This window comes from Podarcis pityusensis (genome assembly GCF_964106645.2).
Source record: "Podarcis pityusensis genome assembly, chromosome: 2".
NCBI classification, from domain to species: Eukaryota; Metazoa; Chordata; class Lepidosauria; order Squamata; family Lacertidae; genus Podarcis; species Podarcis pityusensis.
In genome coordinates this window covers 18,883,201-18,905,062 of record NC_138029.1, presented here as the reverse complement: position 1 = coordinate 18,905,062, position 21,862 = coordinate 18,883,201, and the positions used below count along the sequence as shown (strand labels likewise).

The following is a 21,862-nucleotide window of genomic DNA, read 5'->3' as shown; positions in this document are numbered from 1 at the left end:
GGGGAGAGATTTTATTATTACAGCAGGAACAAATTCAGCAGGAACAAATTCAGTTTGCTTTCTTTAAGCACCCACCCCTCCCGGCAATAAGCTGTTTCAGAAAAGTTCTTCTGAAAAACAACAAGTGGCTTTTGCTGTAAGCCATTCCCTGATTGCTAGAGAGAAACGGTGATGGAAAGGCCAAGGCAAGGTGAGAGAAAATGGAGGGGTGAAAAGTTGCAGTGGGATGATGCCAATGTCTATGGCCATTTTGCTCCCTTATAGGCTTGAATGATTTTTTAAAAAATGTTTTCTAACTTTCTGCTTCTTCAGCTCTGGCAATGAGAAAAGACACGCGGCTGGTTGCTGATGCTGTTTGCAATTATGTCAACAGCTCTGTGGGGCTAAACAGAAAATGTAGGGGTTAAAATATACAGATTTTCTCCATTAAGCTGCTGCAAGGACTCTGCTATTATGCAACAGGAAATTGTCTCTATGAGCTGAAAGGCAATGCATGCCTAGCAATGAATAGCTTTAATATGACTCTCACAGTAAGACCACAATCCTAATAATCCTTGCTGGAAGCATGCCCAACCGAAAATCCTGTAATTTTCAGATTAAAGGTGTCAAGTTTTAGCTTTAAAAAGTGGAATATGTAATTAATTAATTAGCACGGCACTTCAATAACATGCTAGCATTAGGGAGCCAATGTATCCTGTAGATGTTTAAACTCTGAAGACATGGGTTTGAGTCTGTAAAATGGGAACAGCATAGAGGTGCACATCACAGGGTTATTGCGAGGGAAAATTTCTCATGTGGTTCAACCTGCAACCATTATGATCCATGTTTAAAGTTAAATGTCCAAAGCCAACCTTTCATTAGCTACAACAACCAAGTCTTCACCATTGACTTCTAAAATCAAGTCTCCAATAAGCAATCAACATTAAGAAAGAAAGAGGACAATAATGAATGGCAATTCGATTGTACGAGTTAGCAGGTACAAACAAACACTAAGCACATGAAACACAAAATATTTTGCTATCAGTTTTACCATAAAATAATGCCAGGAAGAAATATTAACAACTTCAGATATGCAGATGACACAAGCTTGATGGCAGAAAGTGAGGAGGAATTAAAGAACCTTTTAATGAGGGTGAAAGAGGAGAGCGCAAAATATGGTCTGATGCTCAACGTCAAAAAATGAAGATCATGGCCACTGGTCCCATCACCTCCTGGCAAATAGAAGGGGGAGAAATGGAGGCAGTGAGAGATTTTACTTTCTTGGGTTCCATGATCACTGCAGCTGGTGACAGCAGTCACGAAATTAAAAGACGCCTGCTTCTTGGGAGAAAAGCAATGAAAATCCTAGACAGCATCTTAAGAAGCAGAGACATCACCTGGCCGACAAAGGTCCATATAGTTAAAGCTATGGTTTTCCCAGTAGTGATATATGGAAGTGAGAGCTGGACCATAAAGAAGGCTGATCACCGAAGAATTGATGCTTTTGAATTATGGTGCTGGAGGAGACTCTTGAGAGTCCCATGGACTGCAAGAAGATCAAACCTCTCCATTCTGAAGGAAATCAGTCCTGAGTGCTCACTGGAAGGACAGATCCTGAAGCTGAGACTCCAATATTTGGCCACCTCATGAGAAGAGAAGACTCCCTGGAAAAGACCCTGATGTTGGGAAAGATTGAGGGCACAAGGAGAAGGGGACGACAGAGGACAAGATGGCTGGACAGTGTTCTTGAAGCTACCAGCATGAGTTTGACCAAACTGTGGGAGGCAGTGGAAGACAGAAGTGCCTGGCGTGCTCTGGTCCATGTGGTCACGAAGAGTTGGACACAACTAAACGACAACAACAACAACGATGCCAGAGAGACTTCCAGCAATATATAAATCACAGCTTTCGGATTTGCTCCCTTATGGCTGAGTTCTGAATGAATACAGCCACATCATTTATGTTCTAATAGGACACCCTGAGAACATCGTAATGCAAGCTGACATTTTGTCTTCTGCCACAATGTTCATGCTGGGATATACCGGTAACTACAACAATTACGTGAAATGGCCATCACCAATCAGCAAGCTTTTCCCACTTGCTCAACTAGCGGTGTGACCAGGAAAGGAGCTCTTTGTCATTGAGCTCTTTCACAAAACATTACTGCGTATGGGCCATAGGGATTGCAATTCAGATAAAAGGTAAGTGTGCTTCGTGCCTGATCTCCCTTTACTCTGCCTAATGTGCATTCATGGAACTATAATGAAAAGTGGTGGGGAGAATACAAATACATAAAGTTGTTTTTAGCAGCTGTACTGGCAACCACAATAGCATGAAAGGCAGTTATTTACTATCTACTGCAGCCATTCCCCCCCCCACCCCAAGGTAATATCCTCTTTATGAAAATTCCATAGGCTTCTTCAGACTGCTTTCGATAGGCTCCGATAAGTTCAGTGCCTGTTGAGCAAGCAAAAGCAGCAAGAAATAAACAGGTCCATTTCCTCTGTTCCAGTAAATATACCAAGGTAATTGCTAAATACTTTTTATGAAGATCTCAACTCCCGTCTGGTTCGGAGTGGACTGCAAGAGCCCAGAAGGGGCCCGACAACAGCACTCCTGGCTTGTTAGTGCAAACTGTACACATAAGCTAATTACCTAATCTGTTTGGGCAGTCTGGAAATGCAATGTGATGTATATAGTTCGACTGATTTCATGAGGACGCATAATAGTCCTTTGGAAGTGTGTGGGGGGGGGAGAGAGAGAGAGAGAGAGCGCGCGCGCGCAAGGCAATGGCAAATTTCCGAACAGTTGCAATATGCAATTCTTACAGGGGCTTTGCACCTCTATTCATAACACAGCAACTTAGCTTGTTTTTTTCTAAAAAATAAATTCATCTCAAAACTTTCAATATTATTATCCAACCTTCTTTAGAAGATATTATGTTACCCACAGGATAAACAGAATAAGGGTGCATTCTGAGCGTTTTGCAAACGTTGACAAAAAAATAGTTACTGGATGTAATTTGTTTGTTTCCCTTTTACAGATTTGCTCTCTATGTTTGGCTGGAGCAAAGTGATGCTTCCCCTGTCAAGTGGCTATATCTACCCAGTTAACTTTCACTGTCTGCCACTGCCGCACCCTTTTCCAAATTCTCACGTGAGGTCTAGTCCTACAGTGCATCTCAGTCCTTTTAAAGATGATGTGTTTTCAACTAGGAGGCAGCAAAGAGGAAATCTTGCCTGCAGGAGGAGAAGTCCTTTGCAAGAGTGGACAGCCTGAATATCACCTTGAATATTCAGTTGGTAGGAGACTTGCATTTGCTGCTCAGTTATCATATAAAACACCTTTTATCAGCCTCCTCCAGAATCATTGTTTCATAAGTTGTGACCCAAAGAGCTTAGAATTTATTTGGAACTGTTTTTCTTATAACTGTTCCCTTTCCCTTATGGGGTATTCTGGAGGCCGTATAGAGTCCTTAAGAAGGTTCCCTATCGGTAGGAGAAAATAAGAGGCCAGCCAGAGTATTTTGAGAAGCAAAGCGGCTAGTAAACCTGATCTTTATTAAAGGAACTGTTGCAACAGGGTCCCCACTCACCACATGCAGGAGGGAGGAGAACCCTGAACAATGGTGCACAAGCCCTTATACAGAGTTTTGAAATTGCCCACCTTGTAGCCCAAGACACACACACACACACACACACCCCGCCGAAACATCAGACATACACCACAGAAGGAGGTGGTCTCCAGCAGAAATCCTGCCTGATAATGGTCACTGATTGCACTACCTGGGCAGCCTGGTCATTCTTTTGTGATGGTTAATACTTTAGTTCCTGAATGGAGGTCACAGGCTCACCCAATTCATACACAAAGACGCCCTTAAGACAGGATTTGTAAGTGAAAAGACAATGGGAAGGCTTTCCCCATTTGCCTCCCTTAAAGGTAAAAGTAAAGGGACCCCTGACCATTATGTCCAGTCGTGGACCACTCTGAGGTTGCAGCGCTCATCTCGCTTTATTGGCCAAGGGAGCCGGCGTACAGCTTCCGGGTCATGTGGCCAGCATGACTAAGCCGCTTCTGGCAAACCAGAGCAGTGCACGGAAACGCCGTTTACCTTCCCGCTGGAGCGGTACCTATTTATCTACTTGCACTTTGACATGCTTTCAAACTGCTAGGTTGGCAGGAGCTGAGACCGAACAACGGGAGCTCACCCCATGGCGGGGATTCGAACCACCGACCTTTTGATCGGCAAGCCCTAAGCTCTGTAGTTTAGACCACAGCGCCACCCGCATCCCTTGCCTCCCTTACTGCAGAGGAATATCTGAGGTCATTGGGAGAGTGAAAATGGCTTCAGGATTCCTCTCCTGTATTATTTCAGACACGTGGTTCATATACAGTGGTACCTCGGGTAAAGTACTTAATTCGTTCCGGAGGTCCGTTCTTAACCTGAAACTGCTCTTAACCTGAAGCACCACTTTAGCTAATGGGGCCTCCTGCTGCCGCTGTGCCGCCAGAGCACGATTTCTGTTCTTATCCTGAAGCAAAGTTCTTAACCTGAAGCAGTATTTCTGGGCTAGCGAAGTCTGTAACCTGAAGCGTATGTAACCCGAGGTACCACTGTATTTAGATATGTGTGCATTTATGAATATAAATTCATATTTGAGACCTTAAAATTCTTATAGTCATACCTCGGGCAAAGACGCTTCAGGTTGAGCGTTTTCAGGTTGCGTTCTGCGGCGACCCGGAAGTAACGGAACGGGTTCGTTCTGGGTTTCGCCGCTCGTACATGCGCAAACGCTCAAAATGACGTCACGCGCATGCACCGAAGCGGCGAATCGTGACTCGCGCACATGCGGGTTGCTTTCTGCTCTGGGTGCTAACGGGGCTCCGGAACAGATCCCGTTCACATCCAGAGGTACCACTGTAACAGTACCCAGCTTAAGGAGTCTACATATAGCAATTCAAAGCCTTTCGCACACCTTATCCGAATCTCTACAGCAAGTACTAACAGCCTCGCCCTCTACCAACTGAGCTAACCTGAGAGGTGCTTGTTTACATATACAATGGTACCTCAGGTTAAGTACTTAATTCGTTCCAGAGGTCCGTTCTTAACCTGAAACTGTTCTTAACCTGAAGCACCACTTTAGTTAATGGGTCCTCCTGCTGCCGTAGCGCTGCCGGAGCACGATTTCTGTTCCCATCCTGAAGCAAAGTTCTTAACCCGAGGTACTATTTCTGGGTTAGCAGAGTCTGTAACTGAAGCGTCTGTACCCTGAAGCGTCTGTAACCCAAGGTACCACTGTACATGTATATATGCATGTATGTATGTATATTATTTATATAACTTGTGTGTGCTTGCTTGTATCACGTAACCACAGCCTGAGGCTCTCTCACTACTCCGTCCATAGAATCACAGGATCCACAGCACTGTAGAGTGGGAAGAGCGCACCATTGTCATCTAGCCCAACCCCTTGCAATGCAGGAACCTTTTGCCCGACGCGGGTCTCGAACCCACGACCCAGCGATCAAGAGCCTCACGCCGTATCAACGGAGCTAGACCGTGCCCTGCGAGGAGGCGGGGCGACGCCGAGGGAGCAGGTAAACGAGAACGCGGACTTACCCCCCGCGGCCGCCGTAGTCGATTCCCGCAAGCGGAGGAGGCGGCGTTCCAAGCGACAGTGTCGCGCGCGCGCCGCCCGGCCGTGGGTTCGCCACCTTGGGGACCGAGCTCTCGCGATAACCTGACGACCTCGCGCGCGAATAGAGGTGGTGGCGGCGGCGGCGGCGGTGGTATCGGCGAAGAGAGGAATGCCGAGCGCGTCCACGTGACAGGACGGGGCGGGGCAGCAAAAGAGGAAAGGCATGGGCGGCTGCGCGCGGGGCTGGGCTTGCCTCGCGGCTCCCGCGGCGCGAGGATGGGGGCCCTGGCGGGCCTGGCTCCGTCTCCATGGCAACGGCGAGGCGGCGGCCTGCTGCGGGCGGCGCGCCAAGGGCAGCGGCGGAGACCCCTTCGCGGGGGCCCGGCGGCGGCAGCAGGAGGACTGGAGGCACCGCAACAAGACGGTGCTGACGTACCTGGCGGCCGGCGTCGTGGGCGTGGCGGGCATGTCCTACGCGGCCGTGCCCCTTTACCGCCTCTATTGCCAGGTGAGAGGTCGCCTCGGGGCTCGCTTCTCGGAGAGGGCCTGCCTCGCAGGGTTGTTGTTGTGGGAAGCCAAGCATGGGGAAAGGGGGGGGGGCTGCTTCCTTGGCCAAGCTGCTTTCCACCTGACTCGCAAATCTCCAAAATCCAACCGTTTGCACGAAGGGGGTCCCTGGATGTCCCTTCGTTTGAAGATAGTATGTGCTGGATCTGTCCCCCAAGTTGGATGAGCAGGGGCTGCCACCTATTTTATTTTAGTTTTAGTTTTTTTTTATTTATACAGTACTTTTCGAATTTCTACATTTTCGTTAGTTTTACAGTCAATTTGACATTTCAAAATTGGACTTCCTTCCCCCCTCTTTTTGGGGTACCTTAAATTTATTTTTCAATATCTTCTGCATATCCAAATTTGTTTTAACTTGCTCGTTTATTTATCTACTGTAAATATATGCTCTTATAAAGCTGCAGGTTATGGCAATGATCCTGCTAATGTTTTTGTCTGTTTACAATTTGTCTGTAAATATTCAATAAACCATTTCCATTCTTTTATAAAAAGTTTATCTTGATTTCTTATTCTTCAGGTAAACTTCACCATTTCTGTTGTTGTGGGGAGCCCAGCATGGGGGAGGGGTCTGTGAGACAGCGTTTCCCAAATGGGACATAGAAAGGATCTCCTAGGCTCTGTGTATAATGAGTGATATAACAAATAAAGAAGAATGCATTCTACCAGTCATTGCCCACGTACTTGTGTTAGAAACTGATATATGAAAGCTAGGAGCTAAATGGCCACCTTAACTAGGTGATGTGTGCAACAATGGAATGTCTAGGCGTCCTTTTTAATAACAAGAATATAGCTGAAAATGAACTGCAGCTAAAATCGTATGTTCGTTTTTCACATGGTCTAGTCCTTCCCCAGCCTACCCACCCCCTAATAGTCTTAAGAGGGTCTCTTCTCTGGTCTTCAGAAAGTGGCTGGAAGTGGGGAGGCAGAAAAAGCTCCTCCTTTCCTTCCACTCTGCAGTTTAATCTGAAATCTTCGGTAAAAGTACTGCGCCCAGAGCTCAGATATTGCTTGTGCTAATGAGATGCCCTGTCACAAAATGTGCCTAGAACAATGGGAGTTTCAAACACTGCTCACATTTACAGAGTACATCTATATAAGGGATCTTGTTATAACACTTATCCAGCACTGTTGAGGGTATTACTTGAAAACAGCACTCTATAAAAGCAGATCTTAGTTGAACATGCAAGCATTTAGACAAATAGCAGAAAAGAGTGGAAACTTATGAAGAACATTTGGAAGATTTAATCACTTGTAGGTCCTTTCTGGATTCTGTCCAGTAGACCTAGTCCCTTAGTTGATGCCTGTCCATATTCAAAATCTCCCTCGACCCATGAAGATGATAATAATTCAGGCTACATTAAATGGTTGATTTGCACAAGTAACTGTTCCATGTAGCACATGCCTAGAAATCACTTGAAGGGTAAGGAAGTAAGTCTTTTCAGATAATTTAATTGGGTGCAATCGACTCTTGCCATGTTTGTTGCCTGTCTGGCTTTTGTACATAGAAGTAGCAGCTTTTATGTTGGTTGTCTTGGGAAAGTTTTCTTGAAAGAGATTGTTTCTGTTTAATTCTTCTTGCCTCAGATACTATTTCTTGTTTTTAATCAGGCTATTGTTAATTACAGCTTCTTTTCCTTTAAGGCTAGTGGACTTGGAGGGTCAGCGGTAGCAGGCCATGGTTCAGGAGAGATTGAGACAATGGTACCTGTTAAAGATCGCATCATTAAGGTTACCTTCAATGCAGATGTACATGCAAGCCTTCAGTGGAATTTCAGACCTCAGCAGACTGAAGTATATGTAAGTTATTAAAAATTTGTAGAGATGGGTTTCATATATGTCTGGGGCTGTCGTGGTTTATTTATAGACAGATGGGCAAGGGTTGTAGCTAGCCATGCTAAATTGTAGTAATCATAATGAGAGGCTGCTTGATTTATAATCTGCTTTGTCAGGCATTAAGGTCTACAGACTGCAGTATAGCAGTTGTTCACCTGTAAGAGTCAGAGGTTGGTGCAGTTTTTCATCTGCGTAGAATTCTGAACCTACCATTCTGAACCTACCTGCATCCCAAAGTAAAATTAATTTGAAATGGGGCAAAGTGGGAGGGGAAAGGGTTTGCATAAATGCTGCTGTTGGTGTGATATCTCTGTTATTGCTAATGTTTGAAAATACTCTGCTTTGGATTTACTTATTTTGTTGGAAATATTTATAATCCTCACCCAAAGGTCCCAGGCAGGAAATATACACAGTCTAAACCAAAATTAAACAATAACATTAAACGGCACAAATCAAAGGCTAAATTCTGATTGGCACTTACACAGGATAAGCATGCATTTAGTCTGTTGCCAGTGATGGGTAAAGATTACTTCCTGGCAAACAGGCTCACAACCTCACGCTGCCTATTTGCTCTCAGCACACAGTTATCCTTTTGTGTTTCCACACCTAGGGAAATGCAACATCTTGCTGCTGCTACCGAATCAGCATGTGGACTCACGTTGTTATTATTTATTTATTTATTTATTTATTTATTGAATAATATTTATTAAAGTTTCAAAAAATACAAGAAATACAAAATACAGAAAAAAGAGTAAAGTTTTTTAAAGTATAACAAAAAAGTAAAGGATAAAAAATAAACATACAAAATAAAACAGTTAAAAAGACATTAATTTTCCAAACCTATCTTCCCTAGACTTATTTCCCCGGACCTCCTCATACCTCCCTTTTTTGTATTCCAGTTCAGTTTGTTGGTTCAGCAAATCCTTACCATTAAACTTTTGCCCAATTGTAAACCTTTTTTCATATCTGTTAAAGCATTACAGCTAAAAACCTCTTAGTTTCTATCCAACATCCTTCTAAGGTTCCTTAATTTTACAATATTTCTGTAAATAGTCTTTAAATTTCTTCCAGTCTTCTTTCACCGACTCTTCTCCCTGGTCTCGGATTCTGCCAGTCATTTCCGCCCACGTTGTTATTATTTAGTTACTACATTTAGTTTGCCTTTCTCTACCAAGCAAAAGGCACTGTGTGTCTTCTGCCTCCCCCCCCCCCCGGCCAACAACAACACTGCCCCCAAAGTAATCCAGTGAGCTTCTTTGCCAAGTGGGAGTTTGAATCTGCGTCTCCCCAATCTTAGTTTGACCCTAACTGCTATGCCATATTGACTCGGTCAGAGGCGTTGAGTGAGCCATAGCGCAGTTCTCTGAATTCCTGGTTGGAAGAGCACAGCAGCATGCTGTAGAGACACCCTCTTTGCTGGAGACCTTACTTTTATGTAAGTCTGTCCTCCATGCCACATCTGCATGAGAAATAAACTCCCTTCCCTTTGAGTTTTTAGCAGTTTCTTGATTTAGACCTACTTTAGACGGAAACATTGTTAGCATTGTTAGTCACAAAATAGCTGTGGGGGACGTGGCATAACACAGAATTAGAGATATATCCCCAACAACCTTAAGTTTAGCATGCCTGATTGTGGAGATTGATTGACTTTACACAAGCACAAGCATGCACACTGATGTTGTTGCTGTCTAGTAGCAACAGGGAGCATTCCCCAGTCCCAGGAAAAATCTACAAGGTGGCTACACCACACTTTCATTTCACAGAAATTGCTGCACATTTCTGTTCTCATCCTGAAGCAAAGTTCTTAACCTGAGGTACTATTTCTGGGTTAGCGGAGTCTGTAACCTGAAGCGTTTGCAACCCGAGGTACCACTGTATAAAAACCTAAACACTGAAGAAAAGCCCTGCTGGATTGAGTGATGGGAGTATCTAGTCCAGCACTGTGTTATCATAGCCCCCCCCCCAATGCCCATGGGAAGCCCGCAAGCAGATCCTGAGTGCAACAGCATTCTCCCAACTTGCAGTTCACAGCGACTTGGGTTCAGAGGCAATACTGTGTCTACTAGTCATTTATAAACTTAGCCACCATAATGCAGTTTGGCTGGCAGTGACATGGGGGAAAGCAAGAAAGATCACTAGAGCAACTTCTTCTTACAGGTGGTTCCAGGAGAGACCGCACTGGCATTTTATAAAGCAAAGAATCCCACTGATAAACCAATAATTGGAATCTCTACCTACAATGTGGTGCCTTTTGAAGCTGGGCAGTATTTCAACAAGATACAAGTAAGTGTAGTATGGTGCGCTAAGAGTGGACTGCTGCTGCTGCTAACTCAACTCTCCTACTTTTGAAGCCTGATTCTGTTTTAATCCATGTTAGCAGCAATATCCAAGATGTAGGTATATGCCCTCCACTTTCCTTGTCATTGGTGCAAGGAAAACTTACCCTCTAGACTCAGGATCTAGCGCCACCCTCTGCTCTGAAAAAGCTATTAAGGAATTTATTTTTTTAATATCTGCTGTATCTTCTAAGACAAAATAAAGCTGTGTGATTTTGAATAGTTCAAAATATCACACACACACACACAAAGTGTGGATATAATATGGTTTAATTCGCTGTCAGTGGTGCTAGCGCTTCATGTTAAATCCTTGGGGTGATCTCTATTTAAGTTATAGTCAGCATAGACTCCTTGAAATTCATGGAGTTTAGTCCATTAATTTCAGTTGCTGTACTACAAGTATGACTAACTCTGGATATTACCCTTTGCATTTAAGCGGGTATTACAGTTTTCACAAGACAGTGGCAAAATGAATGGATTTATATGGATTTTTCATGTCCTTTGGTGGAAAATATCACAAATAGCATTTTGCCACATTTAATTGAACTAGGCACAGAGGTTCTCCTCCCGCTTAAATTAGATTGTGGATATATTATTGGCTTAATATAAACTTCAGAAACAATTCTAAACCCTCTTTCCCTCACATTTACAGTGTTTTTGTTTTGAAGAACAACGACTTAATCCCCATGAAGAAGTGGACATGCCGGTATTTTTCTTCATTGATCCTGAATTTGCAGAAGACCCAAGGATGGCCAATGTTGACTTGATCACGCTTTCTTACACATTTTTTGAAGCAAAAGAAGGACAGAAACTGCCACTCCCGGGTTATAACTAATAGTACAGCAGACGGACACTGCAGTGGAGATTCCTCTGCTATTCAATAATTGTGATCTACAGACAGCAAAAGCACATTCCTTAACTCAGTAGGAAGATGCTTAAAAACTGTAAAAGTTGTGTTTTAGATATTGAATCGTATAGAGATTTGAAGATGTGACGTTTAATTTTGCACACAGGAACCATGATTATGAATAATAATTATAAAATGCATGTGGCGGGTGGTATTTTCAAATCTAATTTAATTTTAGACACCGCTAAAGCTCCTTTAGCTGTTTGCAATATATCAGAGGTAGCACTCTTCCATAAATTGTGTGAAGGTTTGTAACCAAAGTGCAGATGCCATATGAAATGTTATGCTGAAACTCAGCTGTTCTTTGCCATCTATGTTCTTATTCTCATAAACTGAACTCTGAAGAATCTGTAACCAACCCAGAATCAAAGGAAATCACCTCTTATAAGTTCCCTGATTATTATTTTTAGACCTTTTCTTTCTTTCTTTCTTTCTTTCTCCTAGCCGTAACTCTTTCCTCCTACTATTCCCTTCTGTTAAAGTGACATTGAAGGTTAGCATATTAAACTTTGGTACTATCCTTAGAGCTGCATTGGTACCCAGATGGTGAAAAGCGGAGTTTAAATAAATAAATTTATTCTGCCTTTTTTAAAAAAATCATGACTGTTTTGGACATTTATTCTGAATATAGTTTACATATCAGGGTGCAGAGGGACTTTTCCTGCATGTATTTCAGCTATGCTTTGAAGTACATGAAAGCACCTTTTAAAAAATAAAGATCAAATGACAGAATATTTCTAGGGATTCTGGCACTTTGGGTTGATAACAGTTTTACCTGAATTTTGTGTGCCCTGTATATTTTGTTGGGTGAAATTCCTAGCCAATGTGAATAGAACTCCCAATAAAGATAGATGTACCTTGGGGTGGGCAGGCAGAAGACAGAAGAGGTACTGGTCATGGCAAACAGAAACATCGGCTAGTTTCAAAATATCTACACTACAACTGACAGTGATGTTAAATGTATGATTCCAAAATGCAGTGAAGACTCAACAGAAACTTCAGCTCAAAGCTGGATAGCTGCAGAGCAAATAAACTGATAAATAAAGCAGCAACGGTGTGATGCCTTACTTAACGCTGGCATGCAAACATTTGACATAAAATGCAGGAGGCAAGCTATAAAACCAAATAGGAAAGAGCTGTGTTAAACTGGAGAGTTGTGCAGCTACTGAAACCACCCATTACCTGCTTTCTGACCGCATTTTATTTGGATTGTATAAAAACAGCATAGGAATTGTAAAACATAATTAAATACTACATAGCAATCAGACTTAAAATGTACCATCTGCAGTTAGCAAGCATTGATTTGAACAGCTGATTGTAATGACATTCATTATAAATAGGTTTGGCAGTCACAGTCTCAGAGCAGTACATATTTTACTTTAAATCAGAAAGAAGGCACTTCCTCCCATCACCCTTTTACATTGTATGATCCTATGACCCAAGTGACTGTCCTTACCTGCTTAAAGATAACTTTAGTTGCTAATAGTACCTGCTTAATGTGGAAAACAGCTACAGTAACAAACAATGGCAGAGTTGCTCCAAAATACCTTAAAACGGAGTGTGCTTATGTCCTTGCTGTCCTCCATCCATCTGCTTAGTGCCTTGTTTAGCTGCTCCCAATGAAGCCCATGAAAACTAGAGCATTTGTGGCTTCCCATCACACGTGCAGCTCTTTAAAGAATGTTAGGACAGAAATGGAGCAAGACTTCTACTACAGCAAACCCTCATGAGACTACAGTCGTACCTCGGAAGTCAAACGGAATCAGTTCCAGAAGTCTATTCGACTTCCAAAATGTTCAGAAACCAAAGCGCAACTTCTGATTGGCTGCAGGAAGCTCCTGCAGCCAATCGGAAGCCGTAGAAGCCTTGTCAGACACTTGGCTTCCAAAAATAGTTTGCCAACCGGAACACTCACTTCCGGGTTTGCGGCGTTCGGGAGTTTTCGAACTAAGCTGTTCAAAAACCAAGGTAAAACTGTTTTCACGTTCCCCTCTGCTTTGGAATAGCTTGTGCAAGTCTGATACAATGAGTGGATTACATAAACTATTTAGAGAAAAGTGCTATAGTGACTAGTCATCAGAAGACCAAGAAACTTGCTATGAAACATCTGATTTCAAAACCATGTGCCTGGTTAGCAAATAGTTTTACAGGAAGATTATACTGAGAGGATAGAGGGGTAAGGTCCACCCCCACAAAATGTGGCACTAAATCCCAGATAACAGCTTGAAGGCTAGCTTGAACCTCGATTAGGTCTTGGACCTCTAGCACAATGACGCACATCAACTTAAATCAAGTTCCATTATGTAGTTCTACCTATGGAAAAAGTTGTTTGCTTTTATAACTAAGCAGAATGTACCATAAAATAAAAGCACCTTATTTTTCTAAGTGCAAAGTTTCTTTTATAATTACAGTCTTGGATATTTTGCTCCCTAGAAAGAATGGTTTTTTTAGGGGGGGGGGTTCATGATGTATAGAATTTGTATACTTTGGTCCAAAGTATACGCACAAGTAGAACCTTGAATTCTTAACGATCAAATGAACTTAATGTAATGCACTTAAGGGAGGATAGGTTTTGAATCTCTTCATATGACGTATCCAAATCATCTTCCAAAAATTGTCCTCCTATTCTTTGTCACAGAACTGACAGGTTTTGAGTCATCAAAATAGTCTCTAGTACTGGTAAAGTACTGGTTCTCTTGGACCTCTGCTTTTAACAACTGGTGTTGTTTCTAACACTTGCTTTGAATAGGTGTGCATCAATTTCTTCATATACAGGTCTGAAATCAAAAGCACAAGATAAAACACTCTTTTGTGACATGAATAACAAGGATTAGTCAACAAAACAATTACAGGAGAGCTAGGGGCTGAGCCCCACATAGCATAAAACTCATTTTGCTTCATTATCCATGGTATCCAATTTCTCATAGCAAGAATGGCCAGCTCGTGGTCTGCAGCCCACATCCAGCCTTTCAAACAATTTTCTTTAACCCCAACGGACTTAGCTTCAATGAATGTCTGCAAAAATGAATGGTCAATGCGTCTGCCCACAAGTTCCCTAGTAACAGAAATAATTTCAATGTGTGAGGGAGATAATTGGGTTGTTTCCCGTGCTCAAAATGTGTGAGCAGAGCAGACTTCCATTTGTGAGGTGGGAATGCACCATTCGCTCCCCTGCACACATGCAAAATCTGATTTGGAGGGTTGCTCACACAATGGTGGATTTTGCTCATTGTGTTAATCTATCTTCTCTTTTGGATTTTGTATGTAATGCTTTTGCAGTGTTTTGCTGCATGTACTTCAGAACTGTGAGGTCCTCACTGCTTAGCTAACTTTGAATCCATGCCCTCAGCTTTGTAATTACTTTTCCATGGCTTGGATCCAGAGTTCCTATTAGTAGGACTTCCATCACAAGACACTCCCAGCAGAGGCAGGAGGGGGAGGCAATATCTGCCAATTCTTTCCCCTGCAGCTTCCTGAAAAAAATCCCACCTTGTCCTGCAGAAATCTGCTGGATCTCTGTCCCTTTCACCTAGCAGAAATGATACTCTGGATCCAACCCTAGGGATTTACTTAAATATGTATTTTAACTAACGACAATATATTTATTTTTCAAATAGTCCTGATTAAACAACGTGTGCCTCCAAGAATGGTTTTTTGGCCAAATTTAATCACTCATTTACCTTCAGAGGCCAACACCCTGAATTGTATTATAAATCTGCTGTAACGACAAGCAGTAAATTAGTCATTCTCAAAATTACTTACTCTGTTTTGTCACTGGGAGCCAAGGGGTCAAATTCCATTAGCTCGTAATAATTAGGAGGAGGCGGACTGCTTTTTGATACATCTGTGGAAGAAGGAAACCCAGAGATGTTAAAAAAAAAAATAGTTAGCATCATTTTGCTTTGCTAACGTAAAATTATAACCAACCAAAGTCCCAGCTATCCTTAATACCACCTTCTTCTGTAATTCTAGGGTAAGGCAAAATTATACAAGTGGATCATAGCAATAGGAAAGAGCACAATACAAGCATGAAAAGGTTTTATGGACTCAAATATATTTAACCACATAGGAAGTTGCCTTATTGGACCAATGGCCCATATAGCTTGGTTCTCTGCACTAACTGTGGCAGGTTAACTCTCCAGGATTTCAGACAGGGAATATGCTCCCAGCTTTTCCTGAAGATTGAATGCCTTTTGCATGTTCCACTGAGCGACGGTCCTTCCCTAGTAAAATGTATTACTAGAACACAGAACTGTAGCTGAACTTAATTTTCCTAGGCCTTTGCATCGCCCAACATTGTGTAGGATGGTCTGAAGCAGCGGTTCTCAACCTGTGGGTCCCCAGATGTTGTTGGACTACAACTCCCATCATCCATGAGCTCTGGCCTTGCTAGCTAGGGGTGATGGGAGTTGTAGTTCAACAACATCTGAGAAAGGCTGAAGGGAACTCACTTATTTCTTCCCTGATGTCTGGAAAACGCATTAAGCTGAGCTTACTTAAAATCCCCCTTTCCGGCTCAATACCCAGCTCTACCTCTCTTTTAAATCAGAACCAGTGAAGGCGGTGAAGGTCCTGTGTGAGTGTCTGGAGGCGGTTGGAGGATGGATGGCGGCTAACAGATTGAGGTTGAATCCTGACAAGACAGAAGTACTGTTTTTGGGGGACAGGAGGCGGGCAGGTGTGGAGGACTCCCTGGTCCTGAATGGGGTAACTGTGCCCCTGAAGGACCAGGTGCGCAGCCTGGGAGTCATTTTGGACTCACAGCTGTCCATGGAGGCGCAGGTCAAATCTGTATCCAGGGCAGCTGTTTACCAGCTCCATCTGGTACGTAGGCTGAGACCCTATCTGCCTGCAGACTGTCTCGCCGGAGTGGTGCATGCTCTGGTTATCTCCCGCTTGGACTACTGCAATGCACTCTACGTGGGGCTACCTTTGAAGGTGACCCGGAAACTACAACTAATCCAGAATGCGGCAGCTAGACTGGTGACTGGGAGCGGCCGCCAAGACCATATACCACCGGTCTTGAAAGATCTACATTGGCTCCCAGTATGTTTCCAAGCACAATTCAAAGTGTTGGTGCTGACCTTTAAAGCCCTAAACGGCCTCGGTCCAGTATATCTGAAGGAGCGTCTCCACCCCCATCGTTCTGCCCGGACACTGAGATCCAGCTCCGAGGGCCTTCTGGCGGTTCCCTCACTGCGAGAGGCCAAGTTACAGGGAACCAGGCAGAGGGCCTTCTCAGTAGTGGGGCCCGCCCTGTGGAACGCCCTCCCATCAGATGTCAAAGCGATAAACAACTAGCTGACATTCAGAAGACATCTGAAGGCAGCCCTGTTCAGGGAAGTTTTTAATATGTGACACTTTAGTGTATTTTTTATCTTTGTTGGAAGCCGCCCAGAGTGGCTGGGGAAACCCAGCCAGACGGGCGGGGTACACATAATAAATTTATTATTATTATTATTATTATTATTATTATTCAAGTCATTTAGGGCTGGGAAGGCCCGGGCCAGCATGCATGGCCTCTCCAGAGATAAAATTAACGAATACCGTATTTTTCGCCCTATACGACGTACTTTTTCCCCTCCAAAAATGAAGGGGAAATGTGTGTGCGTCCTATGGGGCAAATGCAGGCTTTCGCTGAAGCCTGGAGAGCGAAAGGGGTTGGTGCGCACCGACCCCTCTCGCTCTCCAGGCTTCAGGAAGCTATCCGCAAGCCTTGGGAGCCCACGGGAGTTCCCGCCGGGCTCCCCAGGCTTGTGGATAGCAGCCTGTTCTGGGGGCTGGGGTCGGGGGAAGCTCGGGCTTCCCCCGCCCCAGCCCCATGCCTGGGGGGAATTTTTTTTTTCTTTATTCCCCCCCCAAAAAAAACACTAGGTGTGCCCTATGGGCCGGTGCGCCCTATAGGGCGAAAAATACGGTAATTTATCCTAAACCAACATGTTCAGGCTTGCATAATGCAGATGGTTCCCTTGAGAAAGCACAGTCTCACTTTCCCACCTTGGCTAACATCTGCATGTCTTGAAGCCTATCCAAAACAGGTCATAGTCCAAGTTGGACATAATCCTGCTGACATATAAGAAAGCAGTCGCAACTTAGGTAATGTCAACTGTAGTTGGTTAGACCTACCTGCTGGGGGCACCTCTCTCAAGCCATTACTCTGAAGGCTTACGGGATGCACAGGTACTGGATTTAAATAGGTGTTCACCTAAGGGAATGAAATGAATTAAATCAGGTATGTAGGAAGATAGCTTTGTGAAAAAACTGGTTTAGCCTCACATGCTGGTTTATTCTTGCATTGTTTACTTCTTAATGTGAGGATTAAAGTTAGTATCAGCAGAGACAGAAATCCTTTAACCCTGTTGCTGCTTGCAATACAATTCTCTCTGTGATTAAGAAAGCGTTTACAGGGGTACCTTGGTTCTCAAAAGCCTTGGTACTCAAACAATTTGGAACCCAAACACTGCAAACCCGGAAGTAAGTGTTCCAGTTTGAGAACTTTTTTTGTAAGCTGAACATGCCCTGTTTTGAGTGTTATGCTTCCAATTTGAGTGCCACACTTCCGTTTTGAGTGTTACGCTGAGGTCTGTCTGTTTTTGCTATTTATTTTGCATTTTTGTGGCTCTTTTTTGTGACTGTGTGGAACGCAGTTCAGCTACTGACTGAATGTGTGACTGCAGTACATTGTTTATTGCTTTCATTTTATGGATCAATGGTCTCGTTAGATAGTAAAATTCGTGTTAAATTGCTGCTTTAAGGGTTGTTTTTAAAAAGACTGGAACGGATTAATCCGTTTTGCATTACTTTCTATGGGAAAGCGTGCCTTGATTTTGGAACCCTTTGGCTTTGGAATGGACTTCCGGAACGGATTAAGTTTGAGAACCAAGGTACCGCTGTAGTGGTTCAGCTGGGCTCCACAGAGCTACTTAGACATGCAGTAACCTCTGGGTTATTTCTTGGGGAGGGGGCGAGTTTTTAATAATTGCTGGCTCACAAGTCGCAACACAAGCTGCTTCCCAATCTCCCTTGTTTCAAATGCTGTCTGCCATGCAACAGCCACGAGAGTACTGTTTAAAGAGGGGTGTGTGTGGAATCTCATTTCCTCTCGGACTCATGGAGCAAGCCTGTTGGTTCACTGGCCTCTAGACAATACATTTTTGAGGATTACTTTAGAATGCGGATATCCTGTTTACCCAGCCTCCCTTCGCCTGTTTTAGCTACACTGCAAGGTTGTTGTAAACCACACTCAGTTCAACCTTCAATGCAGTGTATGAAAACAACTGATGACACTAGAGGTTTGTTGTAAGCTACTCTCTACTCTACTCTTTGCTCTTACATTTTGGGTTTTTGAGGGGTGGGGATGGAAACACGGATGCCGAATACCAGCTACATAAATCTCTATGGGCAGCTCACACTCAATTCCTATAGTCAGGTCTTGCATCATAACCCACTTCTGGAACATTTAAAAACAGGTTGATCGGCATGAACCAGGAGATGACCTCTCCAGGGAATGAGGTGGTTCCCCTTATTCTTTTTATATTCACATACAATACGATACGGTAATCTTTATTGTCACTGTCCCATAAAGAACTACGAAATTGAAAAAAAATCGAAAAAATCTACACCAGACATTCAAAACCAACAAGCCTGCTATCCCAGCTATCCCAACCTGGTTAGCCCCCTAAAAACTCTGATACCCCATAATTAAATACAATATACTCTCATAGAGACTACCTTACATTGCATTTAAAACCAAAATCGCATTTGGATAGAAACTGTTTCTCAGGCGGCTAGTCCTAGTCTTTATAACCCTGTACCTTCTTCCAGAAGGCAGAAGCTGAAAGAGATCATTTCTGGGGTGCGCACTATCCTGCGCTATCTCTGCAGCTTTCTTATGACACCTGGAAGCATAGATTTGATCCAAGGTGGGAAGAGTGCACCCAATTATTCTCTCTGCAGTCTTTACAACCCTGGACAGCTTTGTTTTCCCCCTGACCATGCAGCTCCCAAACCACACACACAGACCATAAGTTAATACACTCTCAACAATACAATGGTAAAATGCCATCAACAGGTCCTTTGAGAGATTATTTTTTCCGGAGGATTCTCAGAAAATATAACCTCTGCTGTGCTCTCTTCATCAGGTCTTTGCTGTTTTCTCCCCAGGTTAGGTCATCTCTCAACTCCATTCCCAGAAATCAAAACACCGAGACCTGTTCCACACACTTCCCCTCAATCATGAGTGGCTGAATAGTCAGTTTACATTTCCTAAAGTCCACAATAATCTCTTTTGTTTTCTTTAAGTTAAGGAGTAAGTTGTTTTTCCTGCACCACTCCCCCAGTGACCCCTTTTGTGTTCCTTCCTCTCAGAGGAGGAAAGAGAAGAGGAGTCAGCTGGAGAAACCCAGGATGAGAACTAACGTCCTATACCCCTTTTAAATGTGTTTGTGGGAGGGGGGTGTTGGTTTGTTGTTCTTGTTTGTTATTGCTTTCATCATGCGTTTTGTACTTTGTATGTTTATGTTGTGAGTCGCCCTGAGATCTGCAGATGCAGGGTGGTATAGAAGAAGAGGAGAAATAAAGCAAAGGGCAATAGAATACAGTGGTACCTTGGGTTACATACGCTTCAGGTTACATATGCTTCAGGTTACAGACTCCGCTAACCCAGAAATAGTACCTCGGGTTAAGAACTTTGCTTCAGGATGAGAACAGAAATCGTGCTCCAGTGGTGTGGCGGCAGCAGGAGGCCCCATTAGCTAAAGTGGTGCTTCAGGTTAAGAACAGTTTCAGGTTAAGAACAGACCTCCGGAACGAATTAAGTACTTAACCCGAGGTACCACTGTAATTGAATTGTACAGTTAGAAGGGACCCCAAGTACCATCTATTCCCTGCAATGCAGGAATCTCAGCTAAAGCATCCATGACAAATGGCTATCCAACCTCTGCCTTAAAACCTCCAAGGTAGAAGAGCCCATAACCTCCAGAGAAGGAAAAGAATTTGAGACAGAGCTACAAATCCTCAACTTCCACTCTCCTCAGTTCTGCTCTGTGGCTCCTTCCCTTCTCTCCTAGCTAGCCTCTCCTGCTTCCCAGCAGATCAGTGGGCATTTTGAAGTGTCATGTTCTGGCTCTGAGAGCCAGTGTGGTGTAGTGGTTAAGAGCGGTAGACTCGTAATCTGGTGAACCGGGTTCGCGTCTCCACTCCTCCAGATGCAGCTGCTGGGTGACCTTGGGCTAGTCACACTTCTCTGAAGTCTCTCAGCCCCACTCCGCTCACAGAAATTCAAAATGTTTATTCGGCTTTACGCCCACCATAAAACACAACACAACAAAACAAATCGAATAAAACAGCGGACTCGCACAAGCCATAAGCAATACAATACAGCTCACAGCACACAAGAACAGATATTAACAATTCAAAAGAAAAATTTAAGATTAAGATTAAGATTAAGATTAAGATTAAAAATTTAGGCACTACGCTAAAATCAATATCTGATGTCACAGAGTTTTTGTTGTGGGGGAGGAAGGGAAAGGAGAATGTTAGCCGCTTTGAGACTTCTTCGGATAGTGATAATGCAGGATATCAAATCCAAACTCCTCCTCCACCTCCTCTTCCTCTTCTTCTTCTTCGGCCACACCTTCCTCTTCAGTGGAATTCTCTTCCAGCCAATTTAATTCCATGACGACCCATTGCTCAGTACTCCCTGGGCCATTTGGGGAACCTCCCCCTTCTTTAAATATTTCCTAAATATCTTTGTTTATTCTCCTGAGCCTCCAAGATCCTTTCCTCTTGTTCATAGATGACACTGCTTCAGCTGCATAAGGACTCAGGTTAAGTTTGGCACTGGTAAGAGTGTTAAGACGAATAACCCCTATAACTAACACCACAAACACTGCACGGCTGGACCAACAGGGATGGGGAACTTGTGGCCCTCCAGAAGTTGTGGGACTACAAACCCCATCATCCTTGAACATTGCCATTGGCCATGCTGGCTGGGGCTGGTGGGAAACAGAAAACGCAAACAGAAAACATGTGCAAAGCTATGTCTCTGTGATACTTGCTACTGAAGAAGGACTAAGAAACAGTTTGCTACTTACATTGATGTATGTGGAGCTACCTGGAAAGCTTTGGCATGTACTTTGTGCTTCTGATGTGAACCTAGGAGAGGAAAGAATGAATGGGAAGCCATCAAGGAACCATACATGAAATTTCCAACTCCAGCATCCAAGCTTCTGGCTGCATTGTTAAATCCCTGCATTTTCAATTTGTCTCGGTTCACAAAAGTCCGTACTGACCTTCCACAAATTACCTTACAAAATGAAGTACTGAGTCTGACAAATGTTTGCCTGTCTTTTTAATTTTTGCCAGCTTCCAGAGATGGGACATTTGCATGACCATGTCCTGGTTTTCAACTTAGCCTATCATCCTTTAAACCCCATTTAAAAGGTTTAAATAGCTTCAAAAACTGCTACTTACGGAGTGTGTGCAGCATTTGTAGTTGTGAGTGAATTCAGTTGAGGGTAAAGTGGTGGCTGAGAAGGATAGGGACTTGGAACAGCAACACTTTGTGGCTGGCAATCTAAAAAAATAAAGAAAAACAGGCATGA

At 43.5% G+C, this 21,862-nt stretch overlaps 2 protein-coding genes across 5 annotated transcripts in view; both read right to left on the bottom strand.

Annotated features, from left to right (window-relative positions):
• Positions 1 to 6,118, bottom strand: part of STXBP4 (syntaxin binding protein 4) — a 161,689-nt gene extending 155,571 nt beyond the window's left edge. Inside the window, exons 1-2 of one of the 4 annotated variants that reach the window (XM_080994538.1) lie at positions 5,587 to 6,118; positions 4,665 to 4,707 (exon numbers count right to left, since the gene is read on the bottom strand). Coding sequence is in view for 1 of the 4 variants with exons in the window: in XM_080994535.1 (XP_080850661.1) it covers positions 5,597 to 5,925 (329 nt within the window). In the remaining 3 variants the exon portion in view is untranslated. Of the gene's footprint in view, positions 1 to 297; positions 315 to 4,664; positions 4,708 to 5,586 lie in introns of those variants that run through there. The other 3 variants (XM_080994535.1, XM_080994536.1, XM_080994537.1) reach the window with 3 other exon arrangements.
• A 6,281-nt stretch (positions 6,119 to 12,399) lies between these two features.
• TOM1L1 (target of myb1 like 1 membrane trafficking protein) overlaps positions 12,400 to 21,862 on the bottom strand; it is a 57,028-nt gene continuing 47,565 nt past the window's right edge. The window contains exons 11-15 of the mRNA XM_080994561.1: positions 21,732 to 21,834; positions 21,353 to 21,413; positions 17,385 to 17,463; positions 15,021 to 15,102; positions 12,400 to 14,035 (exon numbers count right to left, since the gene is read on the bottom strand). Coding sequence (XP_080850687.1) covers positions 13,969 to 14,035; positions 15,021 to 15,102; positions 17,385 to 17,463; positions 21,353 to 21,413; positions 21,732 to 21,834 — 392 coding nt within the window. The 3' untranslated portion in view covers positions 12,400 to 13,968. The remainder of the gene's footprint in view (positions 14,036 to 15,020; positions 15,103 to 17,384; positions 17,464 to 21,352; positions 21,414 to 21,731; positions 21,835 to 21,862) is intronic.